The sequence below is a fragment of the Thamnophis sirtalis genome, unplaced genomic scaffold, assembly GCF_051295495.1.
Source record: "Thamnophis sirtalis isolate CommonGarterSnake01/CBP01778 unplaced genomic scaffold, rThaSir2_p1.2 scaffold_1, whole genome shotgun sequence".
Classification (NCBI taxonomy): domain Eukaryota; kingdom Metazoa; phylum Chordata; class Lepidosauria; order Squamata; family Natricidae; genus Thamnophis; species Thamnophis sirtalis.
Window position 1 is genome coordinate 169,795,778 of NW_028261381.1, and position 17,466 is coordinate 169,813,243.

At 46.0% G+C, this 17,466-nt stretch overlaps 1 protein-coding gene and 1 non-coding gene across 2 annotated transcripts in view; both read right to left on the minus strand.

The window, feature by feature from the left end:
- Positions 1-1,932, minus strand: part of LOC106554481 (adenomatous polyposis coli protein 2) — a 55,099-nt gene extending 53,167 nt beyond the window's left edge. Inside the window, exon 1 of the mRNA XM_087703281.1 lies at positions 1,777-1,932. Within this exon, the coding sequence (XP_087559407.1) occupies positions 1,777-1,932 (156 nt within the window). The remainder of the gene's footprint in view (positions 1-1,776) is intronic.
- Positions 1,933-7,359: 5,427 nt separating this feature from the next.
- On the minus strand, positions 7,360-7,466 carry LOC148049839 (U6 spliceosomal RNA). Its single transcript, XR_015695314.1, has one exon. It is a non-coding gene; the product is annotated as a U6 spliceosomal RNA (small nuclear RNA).
- Positions 7,467-17,466: the final 10,000 nt, after the last annotated feature.

Sequence of the window (17,466 nt, forward strand, 5' to 3'; positions counted from 1 at the left end):
CTTGTGAAATATCCAGCCCCACGGAAACTGTGAATGTTGCGTATTTTAAAGTGTTGTTTTTGTCTATTTATCCCCCTTCCCTTAGTATAGACAGATACTGAAAGTTGTGAAGTGTTACTTTTGGAAAGGATGATTAACAGAATTGGGACAGATCTTAAGATAATCCAAAACAAATACAGGTAGTCCTCAACTTACAAGAGTTTGTTTAGAGTTTTTAGACCATTCAAAGTTACAATGGCACTGAAAAAAAATGACTTATGAATATTTTCCTCACTTAACTACCGTTGCAGCATCCCCATAGTCACATTATCAAAATTCAGATCCTTGGCAAGTGGCTCATATTTATGACGGTTGCAGTGTCCCTGGGTCATGCAATCATTTTTTGCAATCTTCTGGCGAGCAAAGTGATTTAGAAAGCCAGATTCACTTAACAACTGTGTTACTACCGTAGGGGGGTTGGGTTTCAAACTGGCGGCCCCTGGGCCAGATGTATCACATGTAGGCCGCCTCTACCCCAGCTCTGCAAATGGAGAAAATGTCGTGAAACATCACGTAATGGCAACGTGAATATGGCAAATTTGATACCCGTGTCCCACCAGCTCAGGCTAGTTATACAGATTAAAACTTAAGTAGGAAAGGAGAGGAAACAACTCAACACAGGGTTCCAGCTCTAAAGGGTTCACAGACGAGCAAATCAAGTTAGTAGAAAATGTAACAAGGGTCACATTTAATAGTCAGCTTACAACCATTCATTTACCGAACATTTGAAATTACAGGTACCATATTTTTTGGCGTATAAGAAGCACCGGAGTATAAGACGCACTGGAGTATAAAATGCACCAAGATTTTGAAGAGGCAAATTAAAAAAAGAATTTTTGCACTCTGCAGACCTCCCCAAAACATTGCGTTTTTCGTGAAAATGAGTCCCTTTTTGACAAAAAAAAGGGGCATGCATAGCCTTCAGGAGGCTTATAGAGTGCTCCTGGGGGCTGGGGAGGAACCTAGCAAAAAACAGCCCATTTTTCATGAAAACAGGCCAGTTTTTTGTCAAAAAATGGCCATGCAGAGCCTTTAGGAGGCTTCCAGAATGCTCCTGGGGTGGGGGGGGGGGGCAAAAATGAGCAAAAGACAGCCTGTTTTTCGTTCATTTTAGCCCTCCCCAGCCCCCAGGAGTACTCTGGAAACCTCCTAAAGCCTCTGCATGGCCATTTTTGCAAAGGAGGCGGGGGTTTCAGGAGGCCAAAAATAATGTATTCAGTGTATAAAATGCACCCAGATTTTCACCCTCTTTTTTGAGTGAAAAAGGTGTGTCTTATACTCCGAAAAATACGGTAATTTAAAATTTTTAAAAAGGCAGAATAAATCTTAGCACGGAGGTGCTATGCTGCCGGTGCCCCCCCCCCACTTCCTCCCAGATTTTTAGACTGGGAGGATTAGTTTGAGGGCTTCCCAAGCATAGTTTCTCGCCTTCTCCTTCTAAGCCTGAAGGAGAGATAAACAAACTGCTAAACACCTTGATGGATTGCTGTTTAGACAGTTTAACGCAACCAAGATTCAGGAGCTGTTAAAAACAATAACTCCCCTCTCAGGCCCCGCCCACCAGAAGTCTCCCGCCCACCGGAAGTCATAAAATGGGGCAAAACTCACTTAACAAATATTTGACAGTAACATCAGATTTTGGACTCAATTGTGGTCATTAGTCAAGGACTCCTCGTAACCTAGGAAAGCAACCTTTTCACAACTAGAAAAGAAAACCCAGATCAGTCAGTTTCCCACCTTCATATCAGAAGTTTCATTTTCTAGCTTGGAGAGATGGTTGGAGTTATCTTCCAACTCCTGGCGAAGATGTGTGTTCTCTTTCTTCAATGCCTCCACCTGCTTCACCAGTTGGTCGTAGGACGCAATGGATCCAGACATCTTCAGCTCTTCCATTGCCTGGAGAAGAGAAGAAGATAGGAGACATCATACGATGAACAGCTACGGAAACTATGTGTTTAGCCCAGTGGTGGGATTCAATTTTTTTTATCACCGGTTCTGTGGGTGATGCTTGGTGGGCATGGCATGGCTTGGTGGGAGTGTCTTGTTGGGAGTGGCAGGAGAAGGATACTGCAAAATCTCCATTCTCATGGCACTCCAGAGGAAGGATACTGCAAAATACCCATTCCCTCCCCACTCCAGAGGAAGGATACTGCAAAATACCCATTCTCTCCCCACTACAGGGGAAGGATACTGCAAAATCCCCATTCCCTCTCCACTCCAGGGGAAGGATACTGCAAAATCCCCATTCCCTCCCCACTCCAGGGGAAGGATACTGCAAAATCCCCATTCCCTCCCCACTCCAGGGAAAGGATACTGCAAAATCCCCATTCCCTCCCCACTCCAGGGGAAGGATACTGCAAAATCTCCATTCCCTCCCCACTCCAGGGGAAGGATACTGCAAAATCCCCAATCCCTCCCCACTCCAGGGGAAGGATACTGCAAAATCCCCATTTCCTCCCCACTCCAGGGAAAGGATACTGCAAAATCCTTATTCCCTCCCAATCAGGTGGGACTCCGGAAGCAGAGAATAGATGGGGGCGGGGCCAATCAGAGGTGGTATTTACCAGTTCTCTGAATTACTAAATATTTCCACTATCGATTCTCCAAAACTGGTCAGAACCTGCTGAATATCACCTCTGGTTTAGCCTAATGAAGAGAGGACCCAGGGGTGACATTGTTAAAGTTCCTTACCTAAGGATCTATGAGATAAATGGAGGAAGCCGAGGTTAAAGAGAACGGCAGGCGGGCAGATAAACTAAAGTGAGGAAATTGAGCTAGTGAAAAGAGAAAGTATCCAGCCAAGAGATGGTAAACAGGATGTAATGGAGATTAATCAGACAGAGTGTACAGAGTCAGTAGATAATGAAATTAGGAGTAGATCCAGCAGCAATAGTAATAATGGTACTAGTAGCAGTTGTACCAATAAGAGTAGGAACCGAAGCAGGAGGCAAGGATATAATGGAAAAAGAAAGCATCATGAATATGTTAAAGCATTCAGCTGTTCAGCTTTAAATGGGAGGAGTGTTAAGGTAATGATGATTTAATGGCTGACCAGCTGCTGTAAGGCTGTAAACTGAGATGATGAAATGAGAATGAGTCAGCGGGGTTACTGCCACTTTAAGAAGCTGTCTATATAAGAGAGGCCATGTGAGGGAGGTCTCTCTCTCTCTCTCTCTCCCCTGTTATAGTTGAAGATTGAATGATTGCCTGGTTTTGCTTAGTACCATGATGGCAAACCTATGGCACATGTACCCGAAGTGGCACGCAAAGCCATTTCGCCTGGCACGCATGGCATCACCCATTCCTCTTCCAGGTTTCTGGCATGCATGCGCGCATGACGATCAGATGGCCTTCATGCGTGTGGGCAGTGCTGGAAACTGGAGCGTTTTCCAGCGTAGGCATGCGCGCCAGCCAGTTGATTGTTGTGCATGCTTGTGTGCCAGTAACCGGAAGTCTAGGAAGCCTTGCCTCCCAGAGTTGTATATTCTCCATCACTGGAGCTTTTAAAGACGATTGGACAATCACGTGTCCGGGATGGTATAAGGATTCCTGGCTAAGCAGGTGGTTGGATTAGAAGACCTCCCTTCTAGCCCTATGACTCTATGGTTATTTGGCTTGCCTTCACCAACATCTGTGAGGACTTTCTTCTATACCGGGGGGGAGTCAAACTGGTGGCCTCTGGGCCAGATGTATCATATGCAGGCCACGTTCACTCCAGCTCCGTGAATGGGGGAAATGTCGTGAAATGTCACGGGACGGCAATGTGAACGTGGCGAGTTTGACACCCATGTTCTACCAGCTCAGGCTGGTTATACAGATTAAAAATTAAGTAGGAAGGGAGAGGAAATAACTCACCACAGAGTTCCAGCTCTAAAGGGTTCACAGACGAGCAAAGCAAATTAGTAGAAAATGTAATGAGGGTCACATTTAATACTCAACTTACAACCATTTATTTACCGAACATTTGAAATTACATGTACCGTATTTTTCGGAGTATAAGAAGCACCGGAGTATAAGACACACCGGAGTATAAAATGCACCAAGATTTTGAAGAGGCAAATTTAAAAAAAGTTTTTGCCCTCTGCAGACCTTCCAAAGACGGCTCATTTTTGGGAGGTTGGGGGGGGGGCAAAAACTAGCAAAAAACGGTCCATTTTTTGGTCAAAAAAGAGCATGCATAGCTTTTAGGAGACTTCCAGAGTGCTTTTGGGAGCTGGGGAGGGAAAAAATGGGCGGGGTTTCAGGAGGCAAAAAAAATTCTGTATTCTGTAGTGTATAAGACACATTCAGATCTTCACCCTCTTTTTTGAGGGGAAAAAGGTGCGTCTTATATTCTGAAAAATACGGTAGTTCTTGAATTGCGGTCACCACTGAAAACACCACTGAGTTTTTTTTCAAACGGAGTTCAATTCCCAAGAATTTCATGACCTGCTTCCTGGAAGACTCGTGGAAGTGGTTTGTCTTTGTCTTCTTCTGGGTGTCTTTTCAAATTCCCAGAAGTTACTCCTGGCATCATCCCATCCAACGGTTAGCCAAAGCCAACCCTGCTTAGCTTCCAAGCTCAAACAGGCACAGTTGAGTAAATGGAAACCAGATGATCACAAAAGATGCAGCTGATTACAAAAGGAATTAGATGGTTTCTTCTTCTACTTATGAAGAACTGTTGTAAGTTCTCGACTTACAACAGTTCATCTAGTGACCATTTGAAGTTACAATGGCACTGAAAAAAAGGGGCATGGCCGTTTCTCACACAACCAACGCAGCATGCCCATGGTTACGTGATCGGAATTCGAATGCTTGGCAACTGGCATGTATTTATGACAGTCGCAGTGTCCTGAGGTCATGTGATCCCCTTTTGCGACCTTCTGGCAAGCAAAGCAGGAGTGGGATTCAGCCGGTTCGGACCAGTTTGAGTGAACCGGATGTTCATTTTAATCTGGTTCGTTGAACCGGTAGTTCTGTCGACCGGCTGGCCCCGCCCCACCTCGCCCCTCCCTTCCCAGGAGTCCCCACACGGTCTGTTCATCATACCAGATAGGTCCAGGGCCCGCGCGGAGGCTCTGGGAGGGCAAAAAATGGGCCTCCCGGAAGTTCCAGAAGTCTGGAATCAAGTCTGTTTCCAGCCTCCAGAGGGCCTCTGGAGCCCGGGGGGGGGCAGTTTTCATCCTCCTGGAGGCTCAAGAAAACCCTCCGGAGCCTGGAGAGAGCGAAAAATGGGCCCACCAGAAGCACAAAGCGTGCACTCCACAAACTGGTTGTTACACCAGTTAAATTCCACCACTGAAGCAAAGTCAATGGGGAAGCCAAATTCACTTAACAGCCGGGTTACTAACTTAACAACTGCAGTGATTCACTTAACAACTGTGGCAAGAAAGGTTATAAAATGGGACAAAATTCACTTAATAACTGTCTCCCTTAGCAACATAAATTTCGACTTCCATCCCTGGAGGTTTTTGAGAACAGATTGGCCAGCCGTTTTTCCAGAACCATGTAGGATCTTCTGCTGAAGCAGGGGGTCAGACTACAAGATCTCCAAGGTCCCTTCCAACTCTGTTATTCTGTCACCAGGCAGCTGTGTGTGAAGGGGACTTTTGCTCTGATCAAGTGTAGTTCTTCCAGAGACAAGAAGAGCTTTTATTGTTTTTTAAAATGATTTTTATTGTTTTTATATTCTGGGAATTGTAGGATCAATTATTGAAATGAATGGCTATAGAAATTGAACACATTAATAAATAAAAAATAAACACTTCCAGGCACCAGGGAAGTCGGCTTTCCAATTTTAATTACAGAACAGGAAAAAAGCACAGTTGCAAGACTAAGTTAACTCTGATGTGATAAGTTCCTCTTAAGTTTTAAGGCAAAAGTATCCAAACTTGGCAACTTCAAGACCACTGGACTTCAACTCCCAGAATTGGCTGGGAAATTCTGGGAGTTGAAGTCCACAATCTTTTTTTTTAATTGAAATTTTTTGAAAATAGGGCTTTTACAAATATTTACCTCCGTGACCCATCAAAACCGTGCTCGACTAAGCCGTGCCCGATTAAACCGCGTCGCTGATGTCATCAACAGGGCGACAACAGCCAGCGCGGAGAAAGAAGGGCGCTTTAAATAGCGCTTTGAAAGCAAGCCGATTCAACTTAAGGTAAGGGTTAGGTTTAGGGTTAGCTTTAGGGTTAGGTTTAGGGCAGTGATGGTGAACCTATGACCCGCGTGTCAGTGCTGACACCCGTAGCCATTTGGGGTGACACGCACAGGATTTCATGCGATTCATCCTCGGCTCCTGCACGGCCGCCGAGGATGAAAGAATCTGTGCTGGAGGAACAGGGGGGGGCGGGACGTGTGATCTCCCCCGCCCACACTCACTTACTGTATCGCCGCCGCCCCTTTCTGAGCGCAGGGGCTGCTGGTAAGGCGTGCGTGCCGTGCGCACACACGTCATCAGCGCAGCGAGGGAGGACCCGCAGGAGAGGAGCGCGGGAACAGTGCGCGCCTCTCTCCAGTCAGCCGGCACAGAGAGTCTACTCCTGGGACTGTCGGTTACGACCGCACCACAGCAGGGAACAGCGGAGTGCCAACGGGAACTGTGAGCGCCATTAGCAGCAACTATAAATTGCGCAAAATTATGTTTTTGTCGAAGTGACACACAACGTGAGTTATGCTCGATTTTTTGCCGATTTTTGACACACCATGCCAAAAAGGTTGCCCATCACTGGTTTAGGGTTAGGTTAAGGGTTAGGGTTAGGTTTAGGGTTAGGTTAAGGGTTAGGGTTAGGTTTAGGGTTAGGTTAAGGGTTAGGTTTAGGGTTAGGTTTAGGATTAGGTTTAGGGGGGGGTAGGTTTAGGTTTAGGGGTTAATTTTAGGTTTAGGGTTTACAGCGTGCTTCTGTCTCCGCGCTGTTGTCGCGCTGTTGATGACGTCAGCGACATGGTTTAGTCGGGCGCAGTTTAGTCGAGCGCGGTTTTGTGGTGGAACCATTTACCTCCCCTCCCCCACCCTCCCCACCCAGACCCAACCTCCCCCAATCTCCCCCCCCCCGACTTCCCAGAACAAATACAGGGTATAAATCTTTAACAAAGATGTTCTAAAATAAACTTTAAAAAAAAGTTAGTATCATCTTTCATTTGAGCTTTAACTCCTCTTTTGTTAGGCTAACTCTAAACAGATTATATCATTCCTCGCTTCTTCAGTCATAAACTATCTGGAATCTCTTAGTCTCGTATTTATTTTGAATATAGTCAATCCACCTTCTCCACTCTAGTTTATATCTCTCGTTTGAGTGGTCCTTGAGATATGCTGATATTTTAGCCAGTTCTGCTAAGAAAAATATGGAACGCTTCATGAATTTGCGTGTCATTCTTACGCGGGGGCCATGCTAATCTTCTATGTATCGTTCCAATTTTAGTAAATGTGCTGCCGAAGTGAGCACAAAGTCCACAATCTTAAAGTTGCTAAATTCTGGGAGTTGAAGTGCACAAGTTTGAAAGTTGCTAAACTTTAAATACCCCTGTGTTCAGGGGTTCATTACACTTCTGTAGTGGTACCAGAATTTATTTATTACACTATTCCAATGTCAGGACTACTTAACCTCAGAGTGATTCCCAGCAGCTTACAGACTAAACATTAAAATAGAAAAGAAAAGAATAGAAGAATAGAATGGAATGGAATGGAATGGAATGGAATGGAATAGAATGGAATAGAATGGAATGGAATGGAATGGAACGGAACGGAACGGAACAGAACAGAACAGAACAGAACAGAACAGAATAGAATTCTTTATTGGCCAAGTGTGATTGGACACACAAGGAAGTTGTCTTTGGTGCATAAGCTCGCAGTGTACATAAAGAGACAAGATACATTCGTCAAGAATCATAGGGTACAATGCTTAATGATAGTCATAGGGTACAAATAAGCAATCAGGAAACAATCAATATCAATCATAAGGATGCAAGCAACAAAGTTACAGTCATACAGTCATAAGTGGGAGGAAGTGGGTGATAGGAACGATGAGAAGACTAATAGTAATGCAGCCTTAGTGAATAGTTTGACAGTGTTGAGGGAATTATTTATTTAGCAGAGTGATGTGTTTGGGGAAAAAACTGTCCTTGTGTCTAGTTGTCTCAGTGTGCAGTGCTCTGTAGCGTCGTTTTGAGGGTAGGATTTGAAACAACTTATGTCCAGGATGTGAGGGGTCTGTAGGTATTTTCACAGCCCTCTTTTTGACTCGTGTTGTCATATAACTCCTTGTGTAGGTGTGGCGGTCACCCATGGCATAACAGGGCATGCGCAGCCATGCTGAACCACACAGGAAAAAACAAACTCCATAACATCCTGATAGTTCATAACATAACATCCTGATAGTTCATAACATAACATCCTGATAGTTCGCTCTAGATGTGCCTTACCCAGCGACGCCCAGGATTTGACCATATATAGACAGAACTTCCCTGAGCAGTAGATTAGCAATTGTAGTTTGACAGGCTGTCTTAAATCACATGCTGATTGTTCCTCCTGCCTTTGTCCTATCTCAATAAAAGGGGCTCCCAGACACCCAATCTGGGTTGCCTCATCCCGAGAAAGCTCGTGTCCGTGTCTTTTCTCAACATTGGCCTCATGAGTGAACCACGGGTACTTCACAGACTCGTCCAGTGTACAAGTCCTCAATGGAAGGCAGGATGGTAGCCATTGTTTTTTTCTGCCGTTCTAATTATCCTCTGAAGTCTGCGTCTGTCTTGTTGGGTTGCAGAACCAAACCAGACAGTTATGGAGGTGCAGACGACAGACTCCATAATTAAATAATTGAAAATAAATTAAAATGTAACTTTAAAATTAAATTAAATAAATCAAGAGGGGGGAAAAAGCAGAGTCTAATGGGAACTAAAAGCCAAATAGCCAATAACCCATCAAAGAAGTGGGGCACCCATTCTATTATCCCTAGGACTGGGAGACAAACTAGACCTTGAATCATTCACAAAAATCAGAAGAGGGAGAGAAGAATGAATATCCAGGAGGATGGATTTCATTCCAGAAGGCAGGCACAACCCAAAAAGCCCACTTCCTGAGCCCTGGAAGATGGTACAGGTAGTCCTCGATATACAACAGTTCCTTTAGTGACCGTTCCAAGTTACGACGGCACTGAAAAAAGTGACTTACGAGCATTTTTCAATAGTTATAGCTTTTGCAGCATCCTCATGGTCATGTGATCAAAACTCAGATGCTTGGTTCATATTTATGACCGTTGCTGTGTCCCAAGGTCATGGGATCCCCTTTTGCGATCTTCAGTCAATGGGGAAGCCAGATTCCCTTAACAACTGGATTACTAACTTAGCAACGCACAGTGATTCCCTTAACAACAGTGTCAAGAAAGGTTGTAAAATGGGGCAAACTCGCTTAACAAATGCTTCACTTATCAACATCAGTTTTGGGCTTCATTGTGATCGTAAGTTGAGGACTACTTGTCATGCTTAATAGACAATATCCAGAGCTCATTCTAGCTGACCTAATTACAGAGGTGGGAACAACATAAAGAGCCAAGGTGGCGCAGTGGTTAAATGCAGCACTGCAGGCTACTGCTAGATCAGCAGTTCAGCGGTTCAAATCTCACCGGCTCAGGGTTGACTCAGCCTTCCATCCTTCCGAGGTGGGTAAAATGAGGACCCGGATTGTTGTTGGGGCCAATATGCTGACTCTCTGTAAACCGCTTAGAGAGGCCTGAAAGGCCCTATGAAGCGGTATATAAGTCTAACTGCTATTGCTATTGCTATTGCTATATGTAGACAGGTGGTCCCTCGAGTAGCTAGGCCCTGTGCCAGGCAGCGCTTTATAGGTGATAACTGATGATATTTCCTAGTTGGGTAATGAAATGTCTGCAAGAAAGCAACCAATTCAGAGACTACTAAACACCCCGATAACCAGCACCAACTAGCACTGATGATATCACCTAGTTGGGCAATGAAATGTCTGCAAGAAAAGAACCATGCTCAGAGTGCACCATGGACCTTGTGTCAGGCCTGCAGCCATCTTTTCTTTTGAATCTTTGGACTGCCACACTTTCTATTATTCTACTATGCATTTTCTATTGTGGGAAAATGGGAGGGGGGGATTGTAAGGAGTGAGATGCTATGTAGCCATAACAACATTCTTTCTAGAAAGCCAAGGTCATCCTTTGTCTTGGCACCTCTGCACCTCACCGGAACTGATGGGTGGAAGCTGCCAGCGTGGCAGTGGAAGATTGGCCCATGTGATGGACTTGTGGGTGTGGGGCAGGGGTGGGTTTCTCGCCCCGTTCCAACCGGATCGGTTGGAACGAGGCCGGCGGCGTCCTCGTGCACGCAGCGGCGCGCGCGTGCATGCACGCGGCATCCTCGCGCACGCATGCGGCGCGCGTGTGCACGCACACGGCGCGCACATGCGTATTAGCGTCTGCGCGATGCTCCAGCTGCTTCCTGGAGGATCGCGCAGGCGTTCTGTGCATGCGTGGAAAGCGCGAAATTCAAAAAAACCGGGTAAGGAGCGGCGCGGGTGTGCGGGCGCGCGCGGGCGCGGGGGGGGGGGGGGGCTTCGCCGTTCCCGGAAGTTACTTACTTCCGGGTTCGGCGACCAACCGGATCGCAGGGACCGGTGCGAACCGGTTGAAACCCAGCCCTGGTGTGGGGGCAAGATCTTAAACTTTCAACTGGGTGGGGAAAATCTGGAAGCTTTCAGATTTGGGTTTTCCCAGATGTGCCAACATGTCTCTCTTAATCAATTGGAACTTTGAGCAATAATTTGCCTTGGAGTCTGATTTACTTTTGGGTGCTATTTGGAACCCTGACAAAGAAAAGATCTCTGTTTATTTAAGAATAAATTATAAGGCAAAGCTTCCATAAGCCTTAGAGAAAAGAGGCTGGAACTAAGACAAATCTTTAAGTTTTCTTTTTAAAAGTTAAGATACTTTGTCTTGAACTCTGATTTACTTTTGGATGCTATTTGGAACCCCGACATCTCTATAACCAGCACCATCTAGCACTGATGATGATACCTAGTTGGGTAATGAAATGTCTGCAAGAAAAACTACCAATTCAAAGACTACTAAGGACCCTGATAACCAGCACCAACTAGCACTGATGATGTTATCTAGTTGGGCAATGAAATGTCTGCAAGAAAAGAACCAAGCTCAGAGTGCACCATGGACCTTGATAACCGCACCATCTAGTACTGATGATGATAGCTAGCTGGGTAATGAAACGTCTGCAAGAAAACGACCATGTTCAGAGACTACTAAGGACTACGATAACCAGCACCATCTAGTACTAATGATGATAGTTAGCTGGGTAATGAAACGTCTGCAAGAAAACAACCATAGGAAGGAAGGAAGGAAGGAAGGAAGAAAAGGAAGGAAGGAAGGAAGGAAGGAAGGAAGGAAGGAAGGAAGGAAGGAAGGAAGGAAGGAAGGAAGGAAGGATGCTCAGAGAGCATCAAAGTCCAAACCTGAGCTAGCGAGATTGGAATCCACATCTTAAAATGGCACCCTAAAGCCCAGTGACAGCCAGTGCACTTGCAAAGCAAAAGGGACACACACACACACACACACACCACGACACACCCATCACTAACTATTCTTGTATTCCGATCAGCTGTAGCCTCCGAATAGTCTGCAAGGGTAGCCCCGTGTAGGGCTTATTACGGTAATCCAATCGAAAAGGTCACAAAAGTGTGACTGGGTTGCGTTTCCCCCCCCCCATTTCTTCAAAACATGCAGATGTGTCACCTCTGTTCTAAAATCAGGACAAAGTGTCACCTTGGACCAACTCCCCCTCCCTTTGTCAGGTTTCCCCCAATGAAATGGGGGTGAGTGAGAGCAGCGCCGGATTCATTCATTCCCACGTCAATCCTTGCAGTGTCTCTTGTCTCCTTTTGACCCAGAGTCAGAGTCTCGGCTTCCCCCACCCCCCCGAATCCCCACCCCCCGAATCGGCTCAGAAACCCTCTGAATGCCAGGAATCCAGCTTCCCTTGCCAAACTGGGGGGAGATCCCAAGAGCAACAATAATACTTTTCTTTCATCACAGGGAAAGCTTTCCACTAACTGGACCATTGACTCGGAATGAATAAAACTCCTGCACCAAACGTGTTCTTTTCTTAAAAGGGATGAGGAATCTGAGCTGGGGAGGGTGTTGGGGGCAGGGGGCGAGGGAAGGAAGTGCTTATTTAGAAAACGGGCCATTGTTCCTTCTTCTGGACCCTTTTCTGATCTTCCTGGACCTCATTGTCTTTTCTCCACTTCATTTCATCCCATTCTTTTGTCTCTCCTTCCTCTTTCATCTCTTTGTCTGGCAGCAAATTCCTTCTCCCGTTTCCCCCGCACCTTGAGAAATTGATGGGGGAGCTTCGACTTAACGCCTTTGCATGTGTTCTTCTCCTCCCTCCCGCTTTTGTCCTCCAAATCTAGTAGATCCCTTTGGATTCTCTCATTTTTCCCCCTTTTTTGTTTGCACATCACCGCCTGATTACAAAGGGAAGATGCCCAACGGGTGGATTTAACCCATTTCTCAGCAAGCCCGCCAGCCGGATTCAATCTAGGTTAGGAGACCTTTGATTATGCTCAGTTCGCAAGAGATAATAAGCTCCAGGTCTCCAAATTCCCACTTACCTTCGATTCTCCCGATGCTGCCGTTCTCCTGCTGCCTTATGGAGAAGATCGCTCCAGTGGCTCTTCTTCAGAGCAGAGGCCTACATCTCTGCCCATCATTCAATATAGATATATATTTATATAAGTGACCTATTTGTTCTGTTCGGTCTTTGAACAGCTGATGGTTCAAAGGCGGGGAGGAAAAAACATTCCAATGCATCTGGGTTTCTCCTTTTCGGGGGTCCCCCTCCTCCTACCCCAATTGCAAATGACAGGTCATGTGACTGGTAGAGGGACGTGTGTGCGTGTGCTGCTCCCCCTCCCTTTGCTAGCCAGGGATCTGGCAGGAGAGCATCCCGTCTGGCTTTCTCTACTTAGGCAGATGATTGGGTGCACCTCACGCCTTCCATGCCACGGGGCAAGCACACACACACATACACACACACACACACACACACACACACACCGCCTTCGGCAGTTGAATCCTTCCAACTGAGAAAACAAATTGGCAGTAGTAGATAAGAGTCTGTGGAATTCAAGGTGAGCTAGACTAGATCTCTTGAGGGAGGGAGGGAGGGAGGGAGGGAGGGAGGGAAGGAAGGAAGGAAGGAAGGAAGGAAGGAATACGGATAAGGAGAGAAGAATGGAGGGAGGAAAGAATAAGGAGAGGGAAAGAAGAAGGAAGGAAGAAATAAGGAGAGGGAGAGAAGATGGAAAGATGGAAAGAAAGAAGGAAGGAAGGAATATGGATAGGGAGAGAAAAATGGAAGGAAGGAAGGGCTTCCAACTGAGGAAACAGAGGAAATGTAACCTGAATCAGGCCATTTCTCTTTACAAGAACCTGAACTACTAACAGTTAAAGCAAATTGGCAGTAGTAGATAAGAGTCAGTGGAATTCAAGGTGAGCTAACTCAGCTCTCTTGTGGGTGGGAAGGAAAGGAATACAGATAAGGAGAGAAGAAAGGTAGGAAGGGATGAGAGGGAGAGAGGAAGGAAGGAATACAGAGAGGGAGATAAAAGGAAGGATGGAAGGAAGGAATACAAAGAGGGAGAGAGGCATGGAAGGAAGGAAAGAAGGAAGGAAGAAATACAGAGAGGGAGAGAAGAAAGGAAGGAAGGGATGAGAGGGAGAGAGGAAGGAAGGAATACAGAGAGGGAGATAAAAGGAAGGATGGAAGGAAGGAATACAAAGAGGGAGAGAGGAATGGAAGGAAGGAGAGAAGGAAGGAAGAAATACAGAGAGGGAGAGAAGAAAGGAAGGAAGGGATGAGAGGGAGAGAGGAAGGAAGGAATACAGAGAGGGAGATAAAAGGAAGGATGGAAGGAAGAAATACAAAGAGGGAGAGAGGAATGGAAGGAAGGAAAGAAGGAAGGAAGGAAGAAATACAGAGAGGGAGAGAGGAAGGAAGGAATACAGAGAGGGAGGGAAGAATGGAAGGACGGATGGACAGAAGGAAGGAAGGAAGGAGAGAGGAAGGAAGGAAGAAATACAAAGAGGGAGAGAAGAATGGAAGGAAGAAAGGAGAGGGAGAGAGGAAGGAAGAAAGGAAGAAAAACGGAGCAGGAGTTAGGAAGGAAGGAAGGAAGGAAGGAAGGAAGGAAGGAAGGAAGGAAGGAAGGAAAGGAAGGAAGGAAGGAAGGAAGGGTGTTTCTGAGTCCTCACAGCCTAAGTGTACTTAATTGAGCTCATTGCTGGGATATTGTATTATCAAAGGGAACAGTTCCTTTCGGACAGTATCCCTGGGCAGGGTCAGCTCAAGAGTCCATTGCCCCTTAGGCCACGTTGACTGATGGTGTCATCTCCCAGCAATTAAGATTTGCATTTTTTAGAAAGATTTGGAAGACGGGGCTGCCTGGGCACCCTTGAAGCTTTGATGCCCTAGGCCAGTGTCTACTCAGCCTTAGGGCAACGCTGTCCTCTCCTTGGGAATCCCATTAAAGGAGCACGAATGTATCAACCCTCCCAAGCAAAAAGCATCCAGTAGACTGCTTGGGACCCAGAGTTTCCCAAAGACAGCATTCCTAAGAGCTGGGAGCAAACAACCCTCCAATCCAGCTACGCTTTTAAACAATAAATACAGGGTGGTCCTCAACTTACGACCACAATGGAGCCCAACATTTTTGTTGTTGTTAAGCGAGACAGTTGTTCAGTGAGTTTGTCCTATTTTACGACCTTTCTTGCCACCGTTAAGTAAATCACTGGAGTTGTTAAGTTAGTATCATGGTTGTTAAGTGAATCCAACTTTCCCATTCATTGACTTTGCTTGTCAGGTCACCAAAGGGGATCACATGACCCCAGTTGGCAAGTGTCTAGATTTTGATCACGTGAGCACAAGGAGGCCATACGTCAATTTTTTCAATGCCATTCGAACCGTCACTAAACGAACCTGTTGTAAGTAAAGGGCTACCTGTATTCTCTGTCATAATCCCATAAAACCATCCCACAACAAACTGGTAGCCCTTGACGTACAACAGTCCATTTAGCGACCGTTCCAAGTTACAACAGCCCTGGAAAAAGTCACGTATCAGGTTTCTGAAAGATGCCCTAATTAATTCATGAGTCTCGAGCCAAGTTTCAAAAGAAATCCAGTCATTTATTAGGAACACCATTTTGGCAATACCCTATTGCAGTCAGATCTGACCTCATTTAAATTATGGCTGAACTTTGTCCCTGTTTCTTCCCTCCCCTCAGTCTGTGTCATAAATGACATTCTCCAACAAGGTACACACCTCCCAAGCCTGCTGTAGTAATCTGAGATCCGACTCTATGCGTGGAATGCACTCCCCCCGCCCTTTCCTCACCATGGCAACTTGATAACAGCCATGCAAATGCTTTATGAGTTGACAACATGATCGTTTTTCACACAACTGTTGTAGGCTCCCCGTGGTCACATGATCAAAATTCAGATGCTTGACAACTGGTTCATCTTTATGACGGTTGCAGCATCCTGAGGTCATGTGATCTCTTTTATGACTTCCTGACAAGCAAAGGCAATGGGGAAGCCAGCAGGAAAGGTTGCAAGTTGCAGGTTGCAAGTTGTGATCCACATTAGATGTTTTCCTTAATAATTGGCACGATGCAAGATGAATTTCCCTGTCCTGTTATGATTGTGGTCATAAGTCGAGGACTACCTGCATTATGGCTTTGGATGGGACTTGGAAACACCATCTTTAAATCTCCACTGGTAGATGACTCATTGATTTTTGAACTTTACAATTTGGGAGTAAGGGGAGAGACCCTTTCTATGTCAGGGGTATTGTTCTGACGGAGGCTTCCCAAGAGCATGAAAGATGCCCTAACTCCTGGTCCTGACAAAAAAAAACTTTTATTAATTGACTGTGAATTCTGCTCATTCACATCCAGCAAAGTCTTTCAAGGGAGGATTTACAGTCACAGACCTTATCTGGCTTGGAGAGCTGCCAGGCTGATATCTGCTAAACTTGGCAAGGAGTCTCGGAGAGTCAGGAACCAATTAACTGAACTAACTGTCTCCTGCAAACTCCACTCCTCTTTCGCTCCTCTTTTATTCCTCTGGGAGGGGCCTTTCATCGTCCACCTGTGGCCTTACTCCCAAGTTGACCCCTGTTCTTTAGCTGTTCCCTTCATCAGGCATCTCTGCGCATGCGCGCACTGGGAACAGGCTCCAGCTGTTCGTCTGCCTCTCTGATGTCTGACTCTGAAAGCAGCTGATAACTGTTGGATGGCCCTGGCCCCCTCTCTGCCTCCGACACAGAGCCCTCATCAGAGCCTTCCGCAGACTCCAGGACTGGCCCATCTTCCTCCCCAACCGCCTCACTGTCTGAATCTGCTGTCAGCTCCACTGGCTGCTGGTGGGCCACAAAAGGTATCCAACCTTGGCAACTTTTAAGACCTGTGGACTTCAACTCCCAGAAGCCATGCTTGGCTGAGGAATTCTGGGAGTTGAAGCCCACAAGTCTTAAACTTTGCAATGTTGGACACCTCTGCTCTATATGCTGTCTCGAATCTTGGGCTCAATTGTAGTTGTAACTCAAGGACCACCTGTATTTCTTTCTGCTCTGCTTGCAGATTCTTAAAAAGTCCACAACGCCTGTCCCCCCCCTTGGGAGGTGATCTGGAAAAACCAATTAGTTCAACATTAATTCAAAAAGGAGTTTCCAGATTGCTATGGGAATCCGATTATCCAGTGTTTAACCAGCTGTGCATAATCTTGACTGCATCAGCCAGCTACTAAAACAATGTGTTGCGTTTTTTTTTTTTCCTTTGACCTTCTAAGGAAGCCAAAGTTGGACTTTGAAAAAGAGGGAGAGAACTCTTGCTTCTTTTTCTGGGACAGTGTAAGCTCCTTTCCTCCCTCTACCGTGTGGATCCTAGAAAAGTGTCTTTAGTTGAACGAGATTTCCATGGATGCAAAGAATATGCTTAGCATCCTGTACTTTTGAATCCAAAGTACTGGGGTGAGTGCTGAAAAGAGGGCTTTTGAACTTGATTCATATGGATTGATGATTCCAGCACGTTTTCTTGGGAACTCTTTGGAAGGGGTTGCCTTCTTGCAAGAGGAGTGACTTGGAAATCCTTGTCTAACTTACAGCCCTGATATTCCATGGACATCTCTCATACAAATGGTAGCCAGGCACAACCCTGCTTAGCTTCCTGGACCTGGCAAGGTTGAGTAGATTCTATTTCTGTTGAGATTCATTTTAGAAAGGAGGGAAGAAAGGAAGGAGGGAGGGAGGGAAGAAATGAGAAAGGAAGGGGGAATGAGGGGGAGAGAGGAAGGGAGAGAGGGAGGGAAGAAATGAGAGAGGATGGGGGAATGAGGGGAGGAAGGAAGGGACAG